Source organism: Mus pahari, chromosome 7 (genome assembly GCF_900095145.1).
Source record: "Mus pahari chromosome 7, PAHARI_EIJ_v1.1, whole genome shotgun sequence".
Classification (NCBI taxonomy): domain Eukaryota; kingdom Metazoa; phylum Chordata; class Mammalia; order Rodentia; family Muridae; genus Mus; species Mus pahari.
In genome coordinates this window covers 71,701,218-71,727,005 of record NC_034596.1, presented here as the reverse complement: position 1 = coordinate 71,727,005, position 25,788 = coordinate 71,701,218, and the positions used below count along the sequence as shown (strand labels likewise).

Genomic DNA, 25,788 nt, shown 5'->3' with positions numbered 1-25,788 from the left:
TTAACTTCTGAATGTAGAGGAGGAACTTTTATTAGGTAAGTAAAAGCAACGGATTTTAAAATGTAACAAAAATAACTGTATGTAATCCAAAAATCCATTTAAAACAACATACAGAAAATAATCACATTATAATATGCACTTGTGCCACTTATAAATATTGTAATTCATTACATGTGTGGTTAGTACAGTCAAAATCTAAACCATTTTCTTTAGTAAATCTAGTGTGACAGAAATGTAATCAAAAATTGTTTGTTGAATCATTTCTACCTTGACTGGTTTAATTACTGGGAAAGTTTTCTATTTTCTGTGTATTTTAGGAAGCCTGTGTTCTGTATACTTCCTTATGTTCCTTAAAGAGATTAACTCTGCTGTTTAACACTTGTCTATAGCCTTTTTGTCTTAAAGTAGTCAGAAAATGTTTTGTCTGTTTGTGATAGGGTCTCAGGTAGTCCAAGCTGGCTTTGAATTCACTCTGTAGTCCAGGCTAACTCTTAACTTTTCTTGACCCCCCCCCCCCACCTCCCAGGTGCTAGGACCACAGGCAAATGTCACTATGCCTGGCCCCTGGCTTTGTTCTTTGGGGGAATTTCTCTTCTTTCCTCTCTTTTCTTGCCCCTTCCTATTATCCTACCATGAGGGGCTCTTACTCTGATTTTTTTTTTTTCAGCCAAAGTTTCTAGAACAGTACTCAAGTTCTTACTACCTCAGAGTTAGGATTTTCTTCTATTTTTTAATAAAAAAATTTTTTTTAAGACTAGGTCTCATAGGCCTTGGCTAGCCTAGAACTCATTCTGTAGACCAGGCGGGCCATGAACTTACAGAGATCCGCCTGCCTCTGCCTCCCAATTGCTGGGATTAAAGCTGTGTGCCACTACACTTTTTATTTCCCAAGACAGGTTTCTTTGGGTAACTTATTAAAATATTTGAAGAATTTTGCATGAAAACAAAGTAAGCACTTAAACATTTGATATTTCACATACACAAAAACAAAGCAATAAGTAATTAGTCACATAGTTAACAAAAAGTAAAAGAAAGTATATTCACAATAAGGAAATAATATGGTCATAAGATTCATATGGTTCAGGAGTGTATGTGTAGCAAAGCACTTTTAGCCATAGCCAGACTCAGCTCCCACTAGATCCTTTCTTCAGGACACAATTTTTATAAACATGTTATCATTTTTTTTAGTACTTAGTTTTATGTTTAGATTTGAAGAACATTGCACTACACACTAGTTCTGAGATTAACAGAAATTTATTCTACACTATGGAATCGTAGTGCTAAGTTCAGAAGAAAATAATGTATGATTTGTGAAAATCTACCATCGCTGAATAATAACGCTCCTCTCTTCAAGAGACTTAGAAGAAGCCGTGCTAACATCTACAGGCATATGACTGGTACCCAGCGAGAAGGAAAGCTAGTGTCACACTCCCACGAGAGCTACACTATCTTGTTAAAGAACTGGTCTTGGATTTTCTTTCTCGGTACCCATTTCTTTTTACTTACACTCTACAGATATTTTTAGTATCCTTTTACATTGCTTAACTACATTTCATAGTATATACAGTATAATTCTGGTTACTTTTAGAATGATATATTTTTGGAAATACATAATTATCTCCCTTTATAATGTATGTAAGTAGTCTAGCAAGCCCTATTGTACTATGAAGATACATGACATAAAGTTTCATTTTAGTGTAGCTTTAATCATTGATGTCACATGACTTTTACAGTCACTTTTCTTTAGCAGATTCCCCGTGAGTACTGGGAGAGTCACCGTGAATCGGTTTTGTTACGACAAAGTGATTCCAAAGTGATCTTTATTGAGTTTTCTTGGATCTTTGCAACTGGAACTTTGGGGATGATGACGTTTGTCAGGAAGACAGAAAAGATGGTGCCACGTCAGATCTGATTTCCTGGGTCTGCACTTAAAGATTATCTGTTGAAGAATGATTCTTCCCCATGTCCTCTCCAAATTCAGATCTGTCACTTCTCCAGAGGCTTAGAAGGCCCTACTGCACCACTGCCACACAGAAAAAGACAAAACTCAAGAAAAATAGTATCACAAGTCAACTGCTCTACAAGACAACAACAACATGCTTTTAGGCTGTAATTAGCTTTGGCACAGAGCAGGAACCAGAGAACGGTTCCTAGAGCTCGAGTTTACGCCTCAGTGTAATGCACTGGGCCTCTCAGGCATAAAGTAGCATTACTGATAGACCTCTTCGATACTGGCACCTTTGATTTTTATTATTCCTAGGATTTCAGTAAGGATGGCTGCATCCCTCAGTGGGATGTCACTAGTGAGAGTAAAGGAAGTGCTTCCCTTCAGACAGGACACACAGATGTCATAATGTTCATGGTTTGAGTCTGCAGCCATCACACGAACACTACTCTCTTCAGATAGTAGTGCACACTCTGCAAGTGAGAACCACGTACAAACATGGCCGGGATTAGTCCTAGGTCTGGAACTCTCCTAACCTGTCCCCTGGTAGACAGGGGTAGAGTGATATTTTTGCAGGACTACTTTGCCCTAATATTAATATCCTAAAAAAAAAGTCCATTAAAATGATTTTTCTTACATTAGGGAACATAAGCATTTGAAGGAGAAAGTGATTTTCATAGTGTGTTTAAGCTTGCTTCACTGGAAACAATGCTGTGGCTGTGCATACACGCTTGTGATACTGGCTCTTGGGAAGCAGAGGGTCAGAAGTTCAAGGCTAGGCTGGGCTACCTGAGACCCTGTCTTCAAAACAAAACACATCCCTAGCTCTATCTATTAACTTGATAGAGTGAAACTGTCAGTTTAAGGAGAAAGCACAACATTCTGAGTATGGCTTAAAGCCTTAGAGTATGTTTAACTCTAGATCTCCTTCAAATAGGTCATTACAGACTATTAAGCAAGAGAGAGAAAGGGAGGGAGGGAGAGAGGAGAGAGAGAGAGAGAGAGAGAGAGAGAGAGAGAGAGAGAGAGAGACACACACTCAGAGAGAGAGAGAGAGAGAGAGAGAGAAGGAGGGGGAGGGGGAGAGGGAGAGGGAGAGGGAGAGGAAAAGAGGGAGGGAGGAAGAGGGAGAAAGAGAAAAAAAAAAGAGATTGATTCACTATGTAGCCCTGGCTGTTCTGGAACTCTGTAGACCAGGCTGGCCTTGAACTCAGTGGTCTGCACATGTCACCATGCCTAGCCTTTTTTTCTTTAAATGCAAATTTTCTTACACAAAATTATTAAATTTTTTTTTTTTTTTGGTTTTTCGAGACAGGGTTTCTCTGTATAGCCCTGGCTGTCCTGGAACTCATTCTGTAGACCAGGCTGGCCTCGAACTCAGAAATCGGCCTGCTTCTGCCTCCTGAGTGCTGGGATTAAAGGCGTGCGCCACCACGCCCGGCTAATTAATATTCTTGCCTCTGAAAGGTCTTCTGTCACCTTCCTCAGGTGCTAGCCTTTTTACTTAGCTGGATGATCAGCACATCGACACATTCTAATGAACCTAAGTACTGAATTGTATCTCCACATCACCTTTCAGTTATAATGGCCTTCTGCCCTCCAGATCTGTGTGGGCTTTGATACAATGATACAAAGAATACCATTACTAATTTGCCTCAGCGATTTAGTTCTCCTGACTATAAGGAAGTTAAAGATTTAAACTCAATGCTAACTTCAGTTACTTTTTTTTTTTTTTTTTTTTTTTTTTNAGATTTATTTATTATATGTAAGTACACTGTAGCTGTCTTCAGACACTCCAGAAGAGGGCGTCAGACCTTGTTACAGATGGTTATGAGCCACCATGTGGTTGCTGGGATTTGAACTCCAGACCTTTGGAAGAGCAGTTGGGTGCTCTTACCCACTGAGCCATCTCACCAGCCCCAGTTACTTTTGATGTAATTAGTTGGTTCAAAAGTAGTATGGATTTACAAGTTGTTACTGTTCTTTGGTTAATTTCTGCTTACGAACTGTCACTGACAGACATAAGCATGAAAACCCTTTTTGCCTTTAGAAAGAGCTAAGTCCCATGTTTTTATTGACATCACATCCTTACCAAGTAATAAGTTCTAGAGTTTGACAGAAAGCAGTGAAGAGCAGGTCACCTAAATGACTATATTGGTATTATCGACAGGACCTTCTCCACTCTATTCTTTTACTTAAAAGATGATGCATATTGTTCTCCTTAAAGCATTACTTAACTACTTTTGTCTTCAGTGCTGCTAGACTGGGGTGATTAAGACCTGTCACTTCATGGGGTCATCTCTCACTTCTTTTGTAATAAGACCGCCTTTGAGGGGTTTGCCTGGAAACCTACAGATACGTTCATAAACGGGACTATCCACTGTAAGCCTAACTCACTTTTGTTTATAAGCAGATTCCTTTAGCAAAGCAACAGTACTATACTCGTGGGGGAGGGGAATTTGTTTGCTGGCCAACAAATTTGTTTTCCACATCTATGAAGGCAAAAAGAGGAAACTAGTTATTCTGTTATCTTGCTCTTTTCTTGGGGAGATTTGCTCAAGTAATCTGACTTCTTCAGCTCACTAGTTCATTAGAGGAATTAGAGGCATGTGGAGACATTAACACGCAAAGCGGGAACAGAGTAGAGAAAGGGAACCCCCAGACACAGACATGTAAAATCTGAACCCAAACAAACTTTCAACTGATTGTTGGGCCCCCAAAGGAAGTAACCATCCTGCCAAATATTTTAAGTTTAAATGAAAATCAAACACATCCCTCAGCATGTCACATTTATGTTTGAAACAACTCATTTAATGACTTGTGACAATCAAGCATGGTTTTCAACGCTCTCTCCCTCACATTGTTCCTGAGGTCCCACTAGTACCAGCCACCTTACCAGGCACCGATGACAGAAGACCAAGCCTCACATGATCTTTATATGTGTCCTATGCTGAAAGGCACTTCTTTAAAAATAGAGTGGAACTTCATGATTATGGACAAGAATGTAGCTTAAGGCAGAGTCAAGTTCAAACCCCAGGTCTAATGTATACAGTTTGTGTGCTTTAGGAGAAAGTTTGTCTCTGGCTCTTAGTCCCCCATCTGGAAAGTTAGTATACTTACCTCAAAAGGGATGAAGCTTAATTAAAATTATGCATGCAAAATGCCTGAGTATACAGTACTGAAGCAACGGATGCTGGCTTTCCTAATCTGGGGTGCCAGATGCTTCACAGCAAGGATGGTGTCACTTAAAAGCTTCCTAGCACCCATGTCCTAGTTTTACTGAGCAACAGCTACCAAGCCCCAAGGACAGGATTCTACAAAGAGGCTCCCCTTACTGCCACTACTCTGAAATCCTAGTTAATGGTAGAGAAGTTTCCAATTTTATCATTGGAAAGCACTTGGGAAAGAGGATGGTGAACACATTTGAGAACCTGATCAAAACAGATCCATAGGATTAGGGGTGGGAGGTCGCTTGCTTGTTTTCTTTCCCTTTCTTCCTTCCTTTCTTTACTTCCTTCTTTTTTTGAGTTTCTCTGTATAGCTCTGCCTGTCCTCAGAGATGTGTCTAATCTGTCTTTCTCTCAAACAACTTGTGACAGGTTATCATATAGTCCAGGCTGGCCTTGGGTTCTTAATGCTCCTGGTTTAACTTCCCACATGCCATGTTTATAAGTATCTACCTTCAGACCCACCTCTTAAGTTATCAGACCCACCTCTTAAGTTACGATAAACCCAGTTCAAATCAGGTATGTCCAATGTTAAACTTTTCAGCTCTATGTACATGTACACGTCTGGTCTTTTTCTTTTGGCACTGATTTATCTTTTGTTAGTGACAGGTTTCCCTTTTCAATATTAAAACTATTACCTTAGCTCTTAGGAAGAATTTTCAGAGATCTAGATACTATAGAGCTTTAATGATAGAAAATGAATATTGCTTAATCAGTGAGAACGCTACCAGCACCCACCACCAGGCTTTCCGGGACACATCCTTGGCACGCTCATAACCACTATTCTGTTGGGTATTTCACAGTCACAGTTGGGTTAGCCTAGTCAAATGACTTGAAAGCCTATACTTCCCCCTACAACTTCCATATACTGGTGTGTGCTCAAATTTACACTGTTTTTGTTTTTCTGAGACAGTTTCTCTTTTTGTAGCCCCGGCTGCTTCCTGAGTGCTGGAATTACAGGGGTGTACCACCACACCTAGCATTATGTTCATATTTTTGCTTCAAACTGAATCATGGATTTTCAAGCCCATTATTGTCCTGTATTAACAAGCTGTATTCATTAGTATCTTTAATTTTTCTGAGACAAGGTCTTACTATGTAAAGACCAACAAAGCCTTTAACTCAAGTGGTAACCCTGACCCTAGTCTAGCCTCTTTGCACGCTGGAATTACAGGTATAAACTACCACTCCATTTAAATCTTTTATCAGTGCCCTCTGGAATCCTTTCTTCTAATTAATTTCTTGCTCAGAGTCAAACTGTTGATTGCTTTATATTAATTAACATTTGCTAAATACCATGTTACCCATGTGGTTCATTTCTCTGGAAATTTTCACTTTAAAAATGTGGAAAATTAGCTGGGTATGGTGGTGGATGGCTGCAATCCCAGCACTCCCAAAAGAGGGTAAAAGAACCGCCGCTTCCATCCCAAAGTTTCTTGAGCTGAATGCTTTAGCTCACAGCTCTACACCTGTGGAAGCTCAGGCAGAGGTCAGTCAGCAGGATCCTGGGTTGGGAGTCACGAGACAAGGGAAACAAGGGGAAAAGGGAGATGCTGAGTCCTAGCCTTTTGCTGCCTTGTTCTACTTCTGAGGTCCAGTCTTTACGAAAAAGTTATCTATCCTCGCTGTAGTGTCAACCTTGTTAGAGATGGATTATTTCTCTTAGGGTTTTCGCTGTTTCCAAAAGGGAAACTCCTGCACATAGCTCAGGAGAGAACGGCGGCCTAGCATGTTGAAGCTCTGGGTTTGATCTGGACCACCAGGGGAAAAGATCCAATTAAGATTGTTCATTGTTTATTAAGAAATTCCAGAAATGGGCCTTCAAATGGAAAGTGTCACGAATAGAGGGAAAAGATGCTATACGTCTCTGGTTTCTCTTTTCCTCTCCAGATCTGAAAATCTGGATCCTAAATGTGTATGAAGCATCAAAGTCAGAAGCAGCAGGCAAATTCCATTCCAGCCCTGACAAGGCAAGAGGAGAGGCAATATGCAAAGGAGTGGGACTGTTCCGGACCCTCCCGGGAGGGAAGGTGAGAGGGAGAGGAAGCAGTGGCTGCTTTTCATTCCATTTTACAAGCTAAGCCATTTTACCTGAGCCCTGTCTTACGTGCTGCTTGGAGAGACCTGTGCTACTCTGTGGCTTACTTCCCCAAACCACGTGGACTATGTAGGAACGGAACAGACGTCATCATCAAACATGCCGCTCTGACCCAAGTGTCATAGCTGGGTAAAGCTAGATTGTATTTATACATTTGCTTGCTAAATTGTTGTTAGCACACACTAAAACACTAAATTAAGCCTCTCTAATGAAAAAGAGGATTCCTCCCTCAAAGAGGGGGAATGACTAACTGTGGGAAAGCCTTTTCAACAGAAATTCTGACAGGAAAAGTGACCACAAGAAAATGTGGGCTAGAGGGATGGCTCAGTGGTTAAGAGCACCGACTGCTCTTCCAAAGGTCCCAAGTACAAATCCCAGCAACCATATGGTGGTTCACAACCACTCATAATGAGATCTGACGCCCTCTTCTGGAGTGTCTGAAGATAGCTACAGTGTACTTACATATAATAAATAAATAAATCTTAAAAAAAAAAATAAAGGAAAAAAAGAAGAAAAAGAAAATCGGGTCCCTTCATACACCATATAATTTGAGCATTTCATTTGTGTTCGTCTCTTCTCTCTTTACACGAACTACTCTTTGATGGCTGGCTTTGTTAGAGAAGTTATAAGGTTCTTACTAGTAATCTAAACATACATCTCATATTTCATTTTCAGTTTTAAGTGCTTGTTAAACCATTATATCTAAAACGTTTTAAAATGAACTTTTCCAGCTTTTTCTGTTAAGTACATACCCTTTGTTGGTGGTGGTGGTTGGGGGGGTTGCGCAAAAACAAAACAGCAGCAGCTCAAGACCTCATTTGTGTTTTGTGTTCTTTTCCTGGTCCTGGTTAACTCTGCCCGGGCTCTGCGCTTCCCATCTGTTGTCACTAGCACTTCAGCCCACAGATCTCTGTGCTCACCCTGGACTGTCTATTCACCCTGCGATAGCCAACACATCTCTCCCTTCTCTTAGCAACTTGTGCTTTTATGCAAATAGCATGAGAAAATAATTTGCATATCTTAAAAAATACCACGAGAGCAAAGAGCAATTCTTTTAAACTGTGGTCCACAATCAAAGTCTTACTTTTTAACTATAGATGTTAACTAAAATCCCTTTCAGTATTAAGAAGGGTGTTTCAAGTAATTCACATTAAAAGGCATTCTATTCAATAGATGTGTTTATTGGTGGGTTATTTTGCCAGTGTTTTAGTTCACATGTAATGATATAGATAGACCCTGTCAACAACTAACAATATGATTACTTTACCTGAAAAGTAGAAGCTGTTTCCATTTATATGCTGTCATTATTTTATAGTCCTCAACTCTTGTATCTTTTACAGAAAATGATATAGAAAGCATAGTAATAAACTGTATGTAATTTGCCACACACATTTTCTCCAAATCTTAGTGTAAAACACAACACACTTTTGTGCACTCTACTTTTATAGAACAACCAGATTTATAATTGATTTCTTTATTTTATTAAGTTTATCAATATACAAGGCAGCTTTTTCAAATCTCAGTTCCAAAGTAATTTTAAAGATGAAAAATCATTTTTCTTTAGTTGTCATATTCCTAAAGAGCTATTAAAGTCTATTTATAAACAAAATAATTGATAAACTAACACACTTTAGAAATCAGAATTTTTAAATTAAAATATTTTAATGAATACAAGATGTCTTTTTTAATTAACTATCATAGTTAAATTCATTATCACAAAACAAAATGGCTTATCCCCACTAATTTCTCAAGTGAGGGAAAGTCATTGGGATTTACACTTAATATAAGTTTTAAATGTGATTATTAAATGATAACATTTATCAATTATAGGAAATGTTCATTTATAGGAGTTTCCTTAGGTCCATCAATCTCAGGCCAAGATTGAGCCCATGTCAACCTTTAAGGTTAGATTCAGTGCACCTCACTTGCCTAATAAGTTTGTCAATTTAAGAATATAGATTTCATTTATAAGGGAGAATAGTAGCCACCCCACTATACAACTGACAAAAAGCCCCCCAAAAAACAAAACTACCAACAAAAAAATCCCAAAAACCCAAAAAGCAAAAAACAAAAAGAAGTTAAAAATGAATAGGATAGTTTTAAATAATTATTTTAAAATTCTTTAAAAATTTAAGCAGGAGTAGTCAATAATCTTGGGCTTAAAATTTCATAGGTTAACCTTAAAATGAAAGTACATAGAAACAGCAAAGTCATTATCTTATTAAAAAAAAAAAAACTTTTAATTATCATTGAAGGGATAACAGCCACTTACAGTCTACAACGAAAAGTAATTTTAATGGTAGCTAAGAAAGCTAGGAACAAAGAATGCTCTCAAAAGCAACAAAAATGATAAACATTTAATGCCTAAAATAGACTTGAGATCCTAAACAAAAATGTTCAAAGTAAAAGGGCCTTGAAAATTTCCCCAACACTTGTTATAAAATCAGTTCTAAATAGCTCATATCCTTTTTGCTTTGGTGTTCTGCCTACCAACTAAACATCTGTACAGTAGAAACCCATCAGGTTCTTTTCAAATGCTTGGCATTATAATGTGCTCTCATATCCTTCCTCAAATTAAACTTTGCTCCACATATTCCACACGTGTACAGATGGACATCCATATGCTGCTCCAATTGTTCATTATTTGGGAATATCTGAAAGCAGACCTGGCATATAGTCTCCCCACCAGACAAGTGCGAGATCATATGCCGTACATGGTCATGTTTTCGGAAGTTTCCTTGATCACAAATGGAACAGACATACCTGGCCATGCCTTTGTGCATATCATTGTGCAGACGCAACTGGCGCTCTCTTAAAAACTGCTTCCCACATGTCTGACAAACAAACTGCTTTTCTTTAGTATGAACAGTATAGTGCTCTCTCAAATGACAGCGCTGATAAAATCCTTTTCCACACAGATTACAAAAATGTTTTCTTCTGTGATCTCTTTCATTTTCTTCCATGATGGCACCCTTGAACATATCTTGGTCTAGGCAGCTAGACATATGTTCGACCACTAAATTTTCAGTTTCAAAACGCTGGCCACAATTAGGACATCGAAAAGGACAGGCAGAATGTTTAAATAACTGCTTTTTCTGGATACTGTTTATTTGGTAATGATTGTCTCTGAAATCATCCAGCATTTCAACAAACATGTCTCTTATCTCAGACTGCTCATCAGGGTTCTCATCCATGTCCATTTTCTCGTCAGCATTCCCTAGCCCATTCATCGTCAGATCCTGAGGTTCTCCGCACCTCTGAGCATGCTCCTGAAGCTGTCTGCCCTTGACAAGTATCTGTCCACATTTACCACATGCACAGATATTTTCAATGTGCTTGGCTAAGTAGTGAGACGACAGGTCCTCCTCAGTTATTGTGAGTCCACACAGCTCACAAGACGCATTCTCTGCGTCCTCTTGTATTGGACTGGCGTTGTTCTGGGGTCTCATGTTCTCTAAGCCACCTCTTTCATCCACGCTGATGGACATACGAGGTTTTAGGGTTTTCCTACCACTTTTTTTAATGCCGACATCTTCCTCGACATAGTACCTATAAAATGGCTCTTCGGGTTCATCTTCTAATTCATCATTGTCGGTGGACTCGTTGCAGTCTTTCTCAGTCACTTTAATAATGTTGAAGTCTTTCATGTCATCTGCAGGGACATCTTCTGGCTCCATCTTGATGATGATTCGTTTTGTCTCAGCAGCTCTGCTTTTCTCCTCACCAGATATCCCAGCATCCATGGTGCTTTTCCTGCTTCCAGTGGTGGAGGCTGACTCGTCAGGCGCCTGGCTGGCGTCTTCTCTGTATTTGTCTGTCTGTGCAGAAAATGTTTTAGAAGAATCCTTTTCAGCAAGTTCAGCTTTGATGTTACTATCTTTTCCATCTCTAATATCTACTATTCGGTGGTAAGCTCTTGTCGTGTTCTGGTATGAGTGTCTGTTGGTACAAGTCAGCACATGTTCGTCTAGTAATTTTTCACAGCTGAAGCCAAATCCACAACTATCACAAGTAAAACTCCGTCCAAAGCGTCGCGACACACGTTCTTTTGGAGTAGATAATTTGGACACAGAACTTTTTTTACACACATCAAACAGTGGCTCAGGAAAATTAGCCAACTGTAAAGACTCTTCCTCAGTTTCTCTGTTATGCGGCGTATTCACCGTTGAACTGGGCTCTGCACACCACCTGTTGGCTTCACTGCCATTTCTAGCCACTGTGTCTTCATACATTCTCACCCCAAAAATCATCTTGCTGTTCTGTTTGCTGGAGGCAGAAGACGAACATTTTGAACTAGAACAGTCTGCGTCCTGTATATCTTCCAAGCAGTCAGGAACATTGTACAGCTGGAGGTAGTTCATTGCCACTTTGAACTGCTCAAAACTGGAAGGAGCGGTCATAATCTTTCCTAAATACATGAACTGCAAAATGAGATCAAAGCACTCGGCACTTATCTTCATGTTGCTGAGGTTCAGTTGTGCAGTGCTGTGCTGATGGTTCATGAAAAACATCCTAAAGTAGGAGCTGCAGGCAGCCAGGACGGCTTTGTGTGCTTGGAAGTAAATGTCGTCGATGGCGATGCAGCAGTCACAGAGAAAGCCCCATTCTCTTTGGTTGTTCAGCTGCTGCAGGACATAGCTGCTGTGGCTGGGCTTTGCCATCTTCTACTGATTCGACCTATGTAAAACAAAACCATAACAGTCAGGTAGCAGGAAGGCACTTCAAAAGGACCCGTGAGCATGATTTTTGACTTGTGTACTTTTGCTCCTACAGTCAAAGCTGGTATTTTTTAAGTCTGAAGATGAAAATACCTAGTCATTTATTCAGTTTTCTCATACTGAACAAAAGGAATCAGAAGCAAAATCCTTAATGTTTTTTAAATTTAAAACAAATCCAAACCCAAGCTCCCTCAGTTGGTGGAGTGCTTGTCTGAAGAGGCACAAGGGCCAGGCTCTGACGTGTCTGCGGTGTCGGGACAGTCTTCAGTCCCTTACAGCCGCACCCAGGAGGCAGAGGCAGGCAGGGCTCTATGAGTTCCAGACCAGCCTGGTCTAGAGAGTGAGTTCCAAGCTAGCCAAGGAACTCAGTGAGACCCTGTGTCCACACAAGCGAATGAGGAAGCATGAGCAGCACCAGAAACATACACTTTACAAAGCTGGGCATGGGACAGACCCATGAGACCTGCTGCAACCGGCTAGCCTACTGGGAAGTTCTAAACCAACAAGAAACCCTGTCTCAAAAAAACAAGGGAGACAGCACCCAAGACCACCACCCGAGGATGACCACTGGCCTCCACATGCGCACACCACACACCCACTCACGTGCACGTGCCTCTGTACAAAAATGAACATATACACACAAAAAAAACCTGTTTTCATCCTAGAGGGAAAACACATAATAAATCTGAAAGAGACCAGACATTAATTCACAAGATACGAACGACTAAAGTAAATAAAAGAAAGCCTTCTGAATGATGTGATAGTAAGGAACTGCTGCTTGTTTTAAAACTGCAATATGGGCCTTTTTTTTTTTTTTTTTTCTTACTGTGCTAAAAGTGTTCCCTTTTCAAATTCACTTTGGGTTTTTAAAAATTATTTCATGTGTATATGCATGTGCTCCACATACATGCAGGAGCCTATGGAGGTCAGAGAAGGCACTGGAGTTGCAGATGGATGAAAGTGCCTCTCAGTGCTGAGAACCCAACAAGAGTCATCTCCAAGAGCAGTAACCCATCAACTCATTAACCAATGAGCCATCTCGCCAGCCCCTACTGTGGGTCTCCCTCCAACCCCAAACCTGGAACCCACTCTTGATAGCTCAGGCTAACCTCAGACTCTGAATCCTTCTACTTCAGCCTCCTAAATGCTGGGTTACATGTGAACTGCCTGTGGGGTCAAGAACTTGTATCTTTTTGATAAATGTATGAAAGAATACTTACAGATTAAGTTACATATTTGAAATAAACCTCAAAACTGAGGAGGGAATGAAGGCTATGGATAATGTAAGATTAGCTGTGTTAACTACTGAGGCAGGGCCAGAGACTTTCATTTCATATTTGCTTGAAACTTCACAGGAAAAAGTTTATTAGGCTAGAGAATGCTTAGTGAATAAAAGCATTTGCTCTTCTTACAGAGGACCCACATTTGGTTCCCAGTACCTACATGGCAGCTAACAACCATCTGTAACTCCAGATCCTGGGGGTTCAATACCCTTTTCAGGTCTCCATTGGCAGTGCACACATGTGGTGCACAAACGTAAATGCAGATGAAATACTAACACACATAAACTAAACTAAATCAATAAAATTAAATTAAAAGGTTCTATTAAAGAACCTGCTGGGCTTGGTGGGCTAAGTCCCTAGCACTTTGGAAGAGGATCTCTGTGAACCCCTGGACAGCCAGGGGTATATAGTGAGACCCTGTCTCAAAAAACAGAAAACAAACATTATTAGGTTATATAGAAATTACACCAATAGTTTGTACTTAGAATACATCTTTTATTATTTACCATGTAGTTAAGGGGAAAAGAAGCAATGAGTATTTGGGAAGACAGTATCTATCTACCTTTATAGTGTAAATTTCCTCCTTCAGTTAAAAAAATTTGCTTAGAGGCTGGAGAGATGGCTCAGCAGTTAAGAGCACTGGCTACTCTTCCAGAGGTCCCAGGTTCATTTCCCAGTACCCACATAGAAGCTTACACCTGCCTAAAATCCTAGCTCCTGGGCTTCTGACACCCTCACATAAATGTAGGCAAAACACCAATGAACATAAAAAATAAAAAAGCAAGCAAACAAACAAACAAAAAAACCCAAAACAAAAACCTGCAGACTTACAATAGTAAGTACTTACAGGCCGGGCATATACTTTACTTTTATGATAGTTTAACTCAAATAGTAACATAGTATGTAGATCTCTCTGTAACTTTTCAACATTGATGGACAGTATAATTTTTAATATAGTGAGTTAATTTTGGGTAAGAGGGGGAAAATTTAAAATCCTAAAGGTTCAGTTATGTTACAAAGCAAAAATAAAATCCAACTTAAAGGTGGACATAACATATACCCATAATCAAAGGCTGGGACAGGAGGATTTTGAGTTCAAGGCCAGCCTAGATTACACAGAGTTCCAGGCTTATCAGGTGCACATAGTTGGACCCTGATTTTTATTTTGTTTTGTGAATGTGTGTTTTAAAGAGGTATTAAAAAAAAAAAAACCCAAAAGTTTTCTAAATTTTAGACTCAAATTTTAATCTGTAACCATAAAACTTAAAAAAAAAAAAAAAAAATCAAATCCAGCAGACTAGAGAGATTTCAGTGGGTTTTCTACAGGTCCTGATCTTTCAGAGGTCCTGAGTTCAATTCCCAGCAACCACATGGTGGCTCACAACCATATGTAATGGGATCTGATGCCCTCTTTTGGGAAGTCTGAAGACAGCGACAGTGTACTCACATACATAAAAATAAATAAATAAATCTTTAAAAAATAATTATATAAAACAAATCTATACAGTAATACAACCAAATACAAAGGTAAGAAAGGATACAACACTACTGAGCCACGCCCATCTTAAGAAGGGTGAGATTTTGAAGTCACTAGCTAGTCCACTGGAGGATTCACAGAAAGATTTAATAAAAAATAAAGAGAAACAAAAAGGATCAAAGCTTTAAAAGACTTTCTAGTAGTAAGTTATTGGAAACTGAAAGAAACCAGAGTGGAACCTAGCGATGCCCACACAGAACAGGGATGAAACTGAGTGGGCAAGCACGGGGTGGGGAGTTGGGGGTCAGGGGAAGAGGTGATGTCCTGCTCTCCCACTGTGCAACCTGCTTAGTCCTTTGCCCCAGTAGTATGGTGGGAATAACAACAATGACTCCATAACAAGCACAAAGAATCACACAACTACTGTGTAAAGCGTGGCGTTGGCCATGTAGTAATGAACGGAAACAATACTGGCTGAGGTTGCAATGGTGGCAATGTTTATCTGAGCACCAGGAGGTAAATCTAACTAGATAAGTTTCCTTCCAGGTAAAAGAAATAACAGAGTCAAAAAACTCCAAGACCCTTCCTAGCTAAATGAAAAACACTGATTAGGCCACTAACAAAAATGAATACAAATACACAGAAAGCCAATTACACCGGTGCGAGCTATAACCGCTTCTCATACTCTGCATTTACCCAAGCAAGCACTCCTCCCATCAGTACAGCCTCGAAAGCACTCTGCTGCACATTTAGTCACTCAATAACCAGACACTGTATACACCACCGAAACCAGCAAGGGCACAGGCATCCCAAAGCCAGGGACACGTGGAGAAGTTTTCTTCCCTAGATAAGGATTTCACACTGCCCGTAATCAGGAAGGGTCTGCTCTGAAGCAGGCAGCACGCTGTGCTGGAGAACAGGAACCTAGTACAAAGTCAAAGTCAGGTGTAAACCCCGTGTGTCGCAATGCTGTCAGCCCACCCGACTGAGAGACACAGAAAGTAGCTGGGTGTGGTGGCACATTCCTTCAATTCTAGCGCTTGGGAGGCAAAACCAGGAGGGTCCCTCCGTTTCAGACCAGCTTAGTCTGTAGGGCTGTACAAGATAGCAAGTTCCTACCCCCAACTCCCGCAAAGACATTGTATTAAGCATTTACTTTTATTAAACAGTTTCACTCAAATTCCAAGAAGTTTTCTTTCCTTTTAATTCTTTCTTTATGACTTATAAAAATGTTAGGAGTGGGGAGATGGCTCAGTGACTAAGAGCACTTGTTGCTTACAGAGGACCTGGATTCAGTTCCTAGCACTCATATGGCAATTCACAACTGCCTGTAACTCCAGTTCTAGGGGCTCTGATGCCCTCTTCAGACCTCAGTGGGCAACAGGCACACCCGTATACAACATACACAGAGGGAAAGCACTCACGCACACAAAATAATCAAATAAACAGATCCTAAGGAAACATTCCCAAGTGTGACTTTAATCCCATTACTGGGAGATAGATGGAAAGATTCGTGAGTTCCAGACAAAGGCCTACTCTACATGGTGAGTTCCAGGCCAGTCAAGGGCTTCACATGAGACCCTGCTTTGTTTGTCAAACAAACAAACAACAAAAATGTCACCAGAATTTAGTCAGCTTTATATTATGTAGCTTATCACGAAGTCTTTTTTTCTGTCTTCAGACACATCAAAGAGGGCATCGGATCCCATTACAGATGGTTGTGAACCACCATGTGGTTGCTGGGAATTGAACTCAGGACCTCTGGAAGAGCAGTCAGTGCTCTTATCCACTGAGCCATCTCTCCAGCCATCAAGAAGTTTATTTACATAAACAAAGTCCTTATATTTTACCTGCTCTGATCTTTGTGATTAGAATCTGTTTTTGTTGGCGCTACCAGCTATCACTGGAAGAACATGTTCATCAGAGCTGGCAGTTGGGCTGGCACAGAAAGTCAAACCCTGAAAGGTCTGATACCAAGGTCAGTACCAGCATTAAGGAGGCAGAGAGCCAGTACTCTTACACTACAACTGAAAATTACTTTGAAAATGTCCACCAGCTTATTTTAAATGTCAAAATGCTCAAGACACTCATCAGCTGTAGTGAGCAATTGGGACAGCCATAAACCTATGGAGAACAGATCTTGATCTAAGTTCAAGAGTCTTATCTCACAAAACTCAAACATCTAGGACTGTTAAAACATTGTATCAGGATGCAGTTAACTGAGGTAAACTAGGTGCTGGGACTACAGACAAGTATTTCTATGTACCTCAGATGGTACTAAAACTGTCTTGGTACTATCTAGTATGGTCTTCGGCAAAGATCATCAACTAAGGACTGGGTATGGGTCCTGAATTCAGGTGCTACTGCATAAGTGCTGAGCATGTTCCCTGAGGATACTATGAAAGCTTTGGTTTTTATTTTTTTTAAAGACAGGTCCTCACATAACCTAAGCTGTTCTCAAACTCTATTTGTAGTAGAGGATGACCTTGAACTTCTGGTCATCTTACTTCTGCTCCCCCCACTCCCAAGCTCTAGAATTACAGCCCTGTACCACCATGCCTGGTTTACTAAGAGCTTGTGACAGAACCCAGGACTTCCCGCATGCTGGGGAAGCGCACCTGTCAACAAGCTATACCCCCAGGCTTGCAGAACCTCTTTTTAGTAAATTTCTTACTGACAGTAGAATTTGAGAATGATTTTTCTCTGTGGATAAATGTCTTAAATGGTAATTAACAGGTTTTGCCTGATAAGGGTGTGTAAATATGTTCATAAAGTAGTGGTGGCATGCACCTTTGATCGCAGCAGTTCCACTCCACAGGGCTACACAGCAAAAGTGGAGACACTTGTGACAATAACCAGTTTAGAGATTCCTCAAGATAAAAGGTTTTTAATCACTTAAGTGACAAACGGAAAAATTATTCACTATTTAAACCAGGCGTTCTGGCTAGCTATTAAATTCAGTAGTTAGTACAGGAAGTTCTGAATTTATAATTGGATAACGTTCCAAAACTTATTTTTAAGTTATTTGGAACCTGAAACACACATTCCCATAGAAACAATGCTATAAATGGTGGCTCAATTTTGTGCTCACACCCAAAAATCTGTTAAAGCCCCCATGTGCTCTGCCTGTATGAGTCTTAACAATGCTGGGGTATGCTGTGTCACTCGTACTCACCGCTGTAAGGAGCAGTATGGTACAGTAATGTCTACTGTACGGAGCCCTCAAGGACAGGGACAATGCTTAAAGGCCTTAGTGTTCTTGTGGTCAGCAGTCTTCCTACATGGCTGGCACTTAGCACACGTTTGTTAAGTGAAAGGAAAAAGAAAAAAAAGTCCTGGAAACAGCCACTACTAGATATGGGTATCAGTTCTAGCCCCAGGAACCTTTGCACCCCCTGAATCCTACTTCTCAATCATCAAAAGTGGAACATTCAGGCAAGGACTCCTGCATTAACTAGCAACAGCAGTGTTTCTGGCAACCTAATTTTTAAAAGTTAATGTCATCATATTGAACACAATTTATAAAATTTCATGAAAAAATCAAGCTCAATTTATGACTTTGCAGATCAGAAAGCAAATTCAGGCTTTGAGACAGTGGCCATCAGCTTTCCTGCCACCTACAGTTCCCATGCTGGGGTGGTGCCCAGCTATAAAGTTACTCTGTTGCTACTGTTATGGATCAATGTAAATATTGGATTTGCAGGATATCTGTGAGCCCTGTGAAAGAGTCCTTCGACACCCCCAGCCCCAGTGGGGTCCCAACCCACAGGTAGATAAACACTGATCTAAGAGGTTAAGCAACATGCGCAGTGACATCTGACTTCAGTGGCCCTAAAGGTCTGACTTAGTTCTCCATCCTCCTAGTCTGGGCTCCTTGGGTCACCAACAGCACCTGTGACGCACCACCTGATGTCACCTCACCAATAGTTCCCTGCAGGAACTGTTCACACTTATGCAAAATTCAGGCTGCTGCTCTTTGGCTTGTCTATTTCTGTTCCCCTGGCCAAGCCAACAGCTGTCACTTCTAAAAGGCATGCTGATCTGCTGTCCGCCATTTTAATCTCCGATAGGCTGCGAAACATCTACATAATTTACTTCTTTGAGGTCCTTTGTTATGTACTATGTAGAAGGTAACCAAATTGTCTTTTGGCTTCATGGCAGGTCAACAGATAATAAATGTTTCCAACTAACACGGATGAGCCATTTCTGTAGTTCAACTAGATCCTCCCATGTCAAGATAGAAATAGAATTCATCCACACAGCAGGCAGAGGGAAGAAAATGGGGTTCTGAACTCTGCTTCTCTCTGGTGTAAGAGGAAAGGTATTTTACATATCCATTTTTAACCTTCAGTACTAGAGGCAGTGTAGCCATTTTCTGAACACTAGAGGGCAGTGTAGGCACCTCTGCCCTAACCGTAGCCACAGCACCTAGTTGGTCCCCAGCACATGGCATTTGTATTGTTAGTTTGTTTTGTAGTACTTTTACTTATTCCAAAGTATTGGCTCTGTGAACTCATGCCGTCTGTTAACGGAAGGCAGGCCGTTTTAGAACTTGCATATTCAGTCTCAGCTGCCGTATGGCCTCCCACACTGAGTCTGTAAGTCCAACAAAGACTACTGTTTCCAGTTCTGCAGCTCCAGTGCTGTGTGTCAGCTCTAACTCAAACCGAGAAAACGTCTTTTCTTTCTTTTTTGGAGAAAGGGTCTCTCTGTGTATACTCTGCTGGTCTCTGCCTCCAAGTGCTAGAATCAAAAAGGAGTGTGCTACCATGGCCATTAAAACTCCAAAATTTTATCTAACTAAAGTAAATGAACTAAAACCAACAAAAAGTACCAGTAAGAAAAGATCCATTCTAAACATAATTCCATTCCTAAGCCTTAAATCTCTTAAGACTTGCCCCTCCCCCCATCTCAAAACCCTCGCAAAGTGAAAGCTTTCCTTACTTCATACATACCATTCCCTTGCTTAGAACCATCTTTGGGGACCCTTTCCTGATTTAGGAGGAGGCAGGCACCTCTTTTCTGTGCAGCAAAAGCCTGCCCATGAGCCACAGGGAGACAAGAGATGGGTCATCTGAACTGGAGGTCCTATGGTCCTTGAAATGAAGGTGTTATATCAGGCATTATTACAACCCCTAGCTTCTAGTAGTTGCTTGACATTTAATTGCTATTTAATGAGTTTTTTCAAGGAATAAATGTTGAACTGAGCAAGTTAGATTTTATTCATCAGTTTTTGCTTATGGCTGTCACTGAAACTTTTATATAGTTGTCAGCTTACAGGGCCTCTTTCAGACATTAGTGAACAGATTCTTACAACGCCCTGAGATAGGCTTTTAATTATCTATATTTTGTGAATGAAGAAAATATGTGCAGTAGTTAACTACCCATCTTGTAAACAGAAGCAGGGACTGAAACCCTAACTCTTGATTGAAAATGCAGAGTTTCAGTTTCTGTAACTCAGACTCGACTTTCTGGGTATGATTATTCAGTAAAGCGCCCCTCTGGAACATTCTAAGCCTCCCACAGTCACTCTTTCCATCATAGTATAAGCTCTCAGCACTCCTGCTGTCTTATCTTGTAGGCTCCCAGAACACACCCCTTCCCCATCTCCTTTTCCATCTGCTGACCACCATGCCCACCCCCACTGCTGGCAATTTCAAGTGGGAAGGAGCTCTTCAGTTATCTCTTAAAAGGACAACATGCAACTCACACAGGAAACTAATAGAAAATATAATTAGCAATTTATATTTATTTTTATTTATTTTTTTGGTGACACTATGTAGCTGGCTGGAACTATGTATACTAAGCTGGCCTCCAACCCACAGAAATCACTTGCTTCTACCTTCTAAGTGCTGGGATTAGAGTCATGCACCCCACACATTGCTATTCTTTGATTTTTTTTTAAAAAAGATTTATTTATTTATTTATTTTATGTGTGAGTACACCACCATTGCTCTCTGGAGACATACCAGAAGAGGGCACCAGACCCCACAACAGATGGTTGTGAGCCACCATGTGGTTGCTGGGATTTGAACTCAGGACCTGTACAAGAGCAGTCGGTGCTCTTAACCACGGAGCCACCTCTCCAGCCCTATTCTTTAACTCTTTTTTTTTTTTTTTTTTTTTTTAATTATCCATAAGTACACTGTAGCTGTCTTCAGACACACCAGAAGAGGGTGTCAGATCTCATTACAGATGGTTGTGAGCCACCATGTGGTGGCTGGGATTTGAACTCAGGAAGAGCGGTCAGCGCTCTTAACCACTGAGCCATCTCACCGGCCCCTATTCTTTAACTTGCAAGCACTCTTCTACTAAGTCATACACCTCCACACCTTCGAATATGATGGAGAACAATTTATATTCACATAGTAGTGTTTTCAAAAAGCACATCGCCCCGCCCCCAAGAAAGTAGTTGGTGACACATGCCTTTGATCCCAGTACTTGGGAGGCAGAGACAGATGGATCTCTGTGAGTTCCAGGACAGCCAATTCTATAGAGAGAGACGCCCATCTCAACAAAGCAGCATGTCCTCCACACCTTCAAGTAACGACTGTGATTAAATCTGTCCCTGCCAGCGTGGAGCTTTACTAGGGAATAGACTTCACAGCTCATCCACCTTGAATACACCAGGCTCAGTAGCTTTGTAATGACTACACAGGATAAAACACCAGTATACTTAGAAATCTACCTTAAATATGTAAGATACCAAATGTGGGTGGAATTCAGACACTTCCCCATCCCCCACTGCCAGGCCTTCCCACACCATAACTTAAAACAACACTCATTAATGTCCACCATTCCTCGAATTTCCTTCCCATCAAGTTTCTCTCGAAGCTTTGGGTGCTGATCGTGAGGAACCCACACCATCACAAAACGGCACAGGGATTTCTTGGCAGTAGTCTTTGTGGTAAGTGTACCTACTCATTCCCAATGACAAGCTAAGCTCTCTCCACTGAAAGGGTTTGTTTTTAATGAATGTAGTCTGCATAAAGCAATCAGATAAGAGATTTGCTAAGGGTGAGAAGCCCACCAAGGTGAACTGCATGAGGACTAACCTAAACATACAAATTTTCCCATGTTACTAAGTTACAGAGTATGATCTCAGCTTGATGCAAGCCCCCCCTCCCCACACCTGGGAATTCTCATCAATCTGAGTTATGAGAAGAAAGCATGAGTCTGTGAAGGGGCACAGGCCAGGGGGAGGCACACACAGCAAGATGCCCCAATGCTGCCTTCAGTTTTAAACAAGGAATTGATTGTTCGTACTGATTATCTCTGGGGAGTGGGAGTCAGAGTGACTTTCAGTTTTGTATTTTATGTACTTTAGTATAGTCTGAACTTTTATAAAGAGCATGTGCTTTTATCATTGTAAAGGTATTTCCACTTTGAGAAAAATAGGCATAAATAACTTAATTAGGCTCACATAAAAAAATGAATGATCAGCAAGACATTTTCATTATTTTATCACCAGAGACACTACCTCAAGAAACTATCAAAAAATACTTCAGAGACCTAAGTGAACTTCAAGCACATGTTTTACATATTTTTTTTCTTTCTTTTTCGAGACAGGGTTTCTCTGTGTAGTCCTGGCTGTCCTGGAACTCACTCTGTAGACCAGGATGGCCTCAAACTCAGAAATCTGTCTGCCTCTGCCTCTGCCTCCCGAGTGCTGGGATNAAAGGCACTCGCCACCACGCCCGGCCGGCCTGTTTTACATATTTAACCCTTCCAAAACAAGAGACTGCAGCCTAAAAATATTTTTTTCTGCATTCTAACACAACCCTCACCCCCCTTTTAGGCAAAGTCTGTGTCCTATCTAGAGAAGAACAGGCCTTTAAAACATTAAAATAAAAAAGGCAGCAACATTTTTTTCCTGAATGGTGCTACAAGGAACACTGGGCACTTTGAAAAGGCCCCCAATTGTAGCAGAAACTGACAAAAGTAGAGGGAGGAGTGTGGAGGAATGAGGAAGCAGAAGGCAGCTACCATGAAATAAAAACACACAGTCCTGAGCAGGACTGGCAGCACTTTAATCCTAGCACTATGGCTGCAGAAGCAGGCACATCCCTCAAGAGTTTGAGGCTAGCCTGGTCTACAAGAGTGAGACCCTGCTTCACAAAAAACAAACCCCCACAAGGTCAGAAGGCTGGAGTGGAGGTGCAGGCCCGTTATCCCACCACTAGGTGAGAGGTTGAAGCAGGAAGACCAAAAAGCTAGACCAAACAGTGAGAATCTAGCGGTTAAATACAAAACAAAGAAAACATAAAACAGCCGTCAAGGTGGTCCATGCTTTTAATCCTGACATTCAGGAGGCAGAGACAGGTGGATTTCTGCCTTTGAGGCCAGCCTGGTCTACAGAGTGAGTTCCAGGACAGCCAGGGATACACTGAAAAACACTTGTCTGGAAACACCAAAAACCAACTTACAAGGTCAGGAAGCTGTGCTCATGGCCTGGTTAAAAATGGGTTCTTTCCTGACGACGACACAGCAGTAGTGGTGCAAACCAGCAGGCATAATGTTAGGAACTGGAAGAACACAGCCAGCTGGAAAGACTGCTCGGCCAGGTCTACTCAGCAGCATGAAAACTGAGGCTTTGGGGTTTTTAATTTTAATTTCTAATGATGTGTATGTGTGTGTGTGTGGGGGGTGCGCATGAGTGCAATTGTTCTCGAGTCCAGAGCTCTCTGGAAATGAAGTTACAGGTACTTGTGAGCTGCTTGGGATGGGTGCTGGGAGTCACCCCTGAGCCATCTCTCCAGCCCTGAGTTTTGTTTTTTGAAAAAAGGGTCTTCGCTCTGTATGCCAGGTCCAGGTTAGCCCCAAACCCTTGATCCAACCTCTTGAAGTGCTGGGATTATAGATGTACACAACCACACCCTATAAAACTTTCTGTCAACGGAGAAATTCTGGTGTTAAAATGAGTGCAAGTGGCTGTAACACAACACTATACTGCAGCATTTCTACGTATTAACCTTTGGAAAGGCATTTCACCTCCTCTACGTTAGATCTGTCCGTCTGTTTCTTTAAGAGGAAGAAACCTCATGTAGCTACCAATGCCACTCAGAATTGCTGAGACTTTAGGAGATAACAGCCAAGTGATTCAAAAGGGAAGTTTTACAGTTCTGGGCAACTGATCCATCATTTGGGCTTCAGCCTCTTGTACCTTCATTCTCCCCATTTCTCCAGCTCATATCCATTTGAAGTGACAAAATTCCAGAGAACCTGGTTGCTTTAAAGCAGTCATAAGAACTACATCGATTTCCCCAATAGACTTCAGGGTGCTTTAAACTTCGACTCAAGAAATTCTAAGTGGTCTTGGAACTATCACCCCAGAATTTAGGATTTCCCGAGGCAGGAGAATTATATCCAAGCGATCCTGGGCTACCTAGCCAGACCTTGTCTCAAAATGGGGGGGGGGGGTAATGCTTGGAACGCTTGGTGGATTCCAGTGTCAAAGGGAAAAATGTTGCCGCAGCGATACATACTGTACGGAAATACACTGTGACCAGTGGAGAATCTTCATGTACCGTCACAGCGACAATCGATTTGGGAACATGATCACACACAGACAAAACCCTATCCCCAGAAAACAAGGACTTTCATTAACCTGTTCTAGACGCGTCCGAGTTGGAAAATGTCTTGTCAAGCCCTCGGATCACGTGGACGAGTGGCTAAGGTGGAAAGGGAGCCTGGGAGCGGCGGCTGAGCCCAGATCCACGCCTGCACGCTTCAGCAGCAAGGACTCCAGATCGCCACCCAACTAGCTCACCGCCTCCACCAGAACTTCTACTTGTAAGCGCCCACCACTGGAGGCAAAAAAGCACTTTCTTCTCAGGACTCGATGTGTGTGTGTGTGTGGGGGGGATCTCGTACACAGAAAAACCCCAACCCCTGAGACCTACCACTTTGGACCCGAACAAAAAGCGTGTGTGCTGAGGAGCGGGGGTGGGAAAGAGCGAAGCAGGAATCCGCGCGGCCCAGCCGCCTCCTCCCTCGGAGCGCGCCCAAGTCTGCGGCCTCCGGCTCCGGGACGCTCCCCTCCCACCGGCCGCCCAGCCGCAGCTGGAAGTTAGCGAAGCGCGCTCTGGGCCCGTCAATCAAGCGCGGCCTCCCGCCTCCCCCTCCCCTCCCCCCCAGCACAAAATAAAATAAAGGGAAAAGAAGTAATTTGGGAAGTCGTCTGGAGAGGGGATTCGTCCGGAACCCGGAGAGGCCGCGCGCACCGGACTGACGGCCGGCCCCCGAGCAAAGCCGCTCGGCAGACCCCCGCCACCGGCTCCTCGCCGCGCGCTCTCCACGCTCCGGCTCCCCGCACCGGTCGGCGCCGCCTCGGCCACCACGCACTCCGCCAGGCCCGTGGCCCAGCTTCGGCCAAAGTTGCGCAAATGGCCCCGACGACTGGCAGCTACTCACCGGGCGCGGTGGGACGCGCGGCTGCGGAGGTTTTCTGGAGTTGAGGGCAGCGGAGCCGCGGGGAAGGCGGGCGGAGGCGAGGGGCCGCGGGCTGCAGTTGACGGCGCGCGGCGCTCGGCTGGGCTGCGCCGAGACACTCCGGGCTCTGCCAGGGACTGCGCTGCAACAAAGGACTTCCGCTGCCGCACAGCCGCGCCTGCCGCACCGCACTGAGCCGGCCCCGCTTACGCGGCGACTCCGGGTCTGCCCACCAGTTCGCGGCGGCGTCCGCCAGCCTTCCCCTCCCTCTCGCCCGCCCACCCACTCCGCCGCTGGCGGCTAGGGGCACCCGCGGTCGCCTGTTGGTTGCAACAAGTTTCTGCGTCGGGCCGGGGAGGCTGGCACTGCCCGCAGCGCGGGCGCCCGGGCGGCGGCGGCTCGAGCAGCACTGTCGCCCCTCTCCCCCGAGTCGGCTCGGCCCTCCTCCCGTTTGCACAGCTGGACGCCACTGGGATCCTCCCGACTCCCCCGGGGCTGGATGCCGATCGCCCTCTACCCAGATGTCAGACCCCTGTCCCGCAGGGCCCCGCAGTTGGACCCGCCCCCGCGCTCCACCCTGGACGCTTTGGGGGGGAGCTGACACCCTCG

The 25,788-nt window shown here is 42.6% G+C and overlaps 1 protein-coding gene across 2 annotated transcripts; it reads right to left on the bottom strand.

The window, feature by feature from the left end:
- Zbtb1 (zinc finger and BTB domain containing 1) lies at positions 1-25,788 on the bottom strand. Of its 2 annotated transcripts, XM_021202393.2 has the most exons (3): positions 25,162-25,429; positions 10,034-11,947; positions 1-2,023 (listed from the first exon to the last, which is right to left on the bottom strand). In XM_021202393.2, exons 2-3 carry the CDS (start codon positions 11,929-11,931, stop codon positions 1,987-1,989), a joined length of 1,935 nt encoding a protein of 644 aa, XP_021058052.1. In that variant the 5' UTR covers positions 11,932-11,947; positions 25,162-25,429; the 3' UTR covers positions 1-1,986. The 2 variants fall into 2 exon arrangements, with proteins under 2 accessions (XP_021058052.1, XP_021058051.1); XM_021202392.2 differs by lacking the exon at positions 1-2,023 and having other exon boundaries at positions 8,081-11,947; positions 25,162-25,788.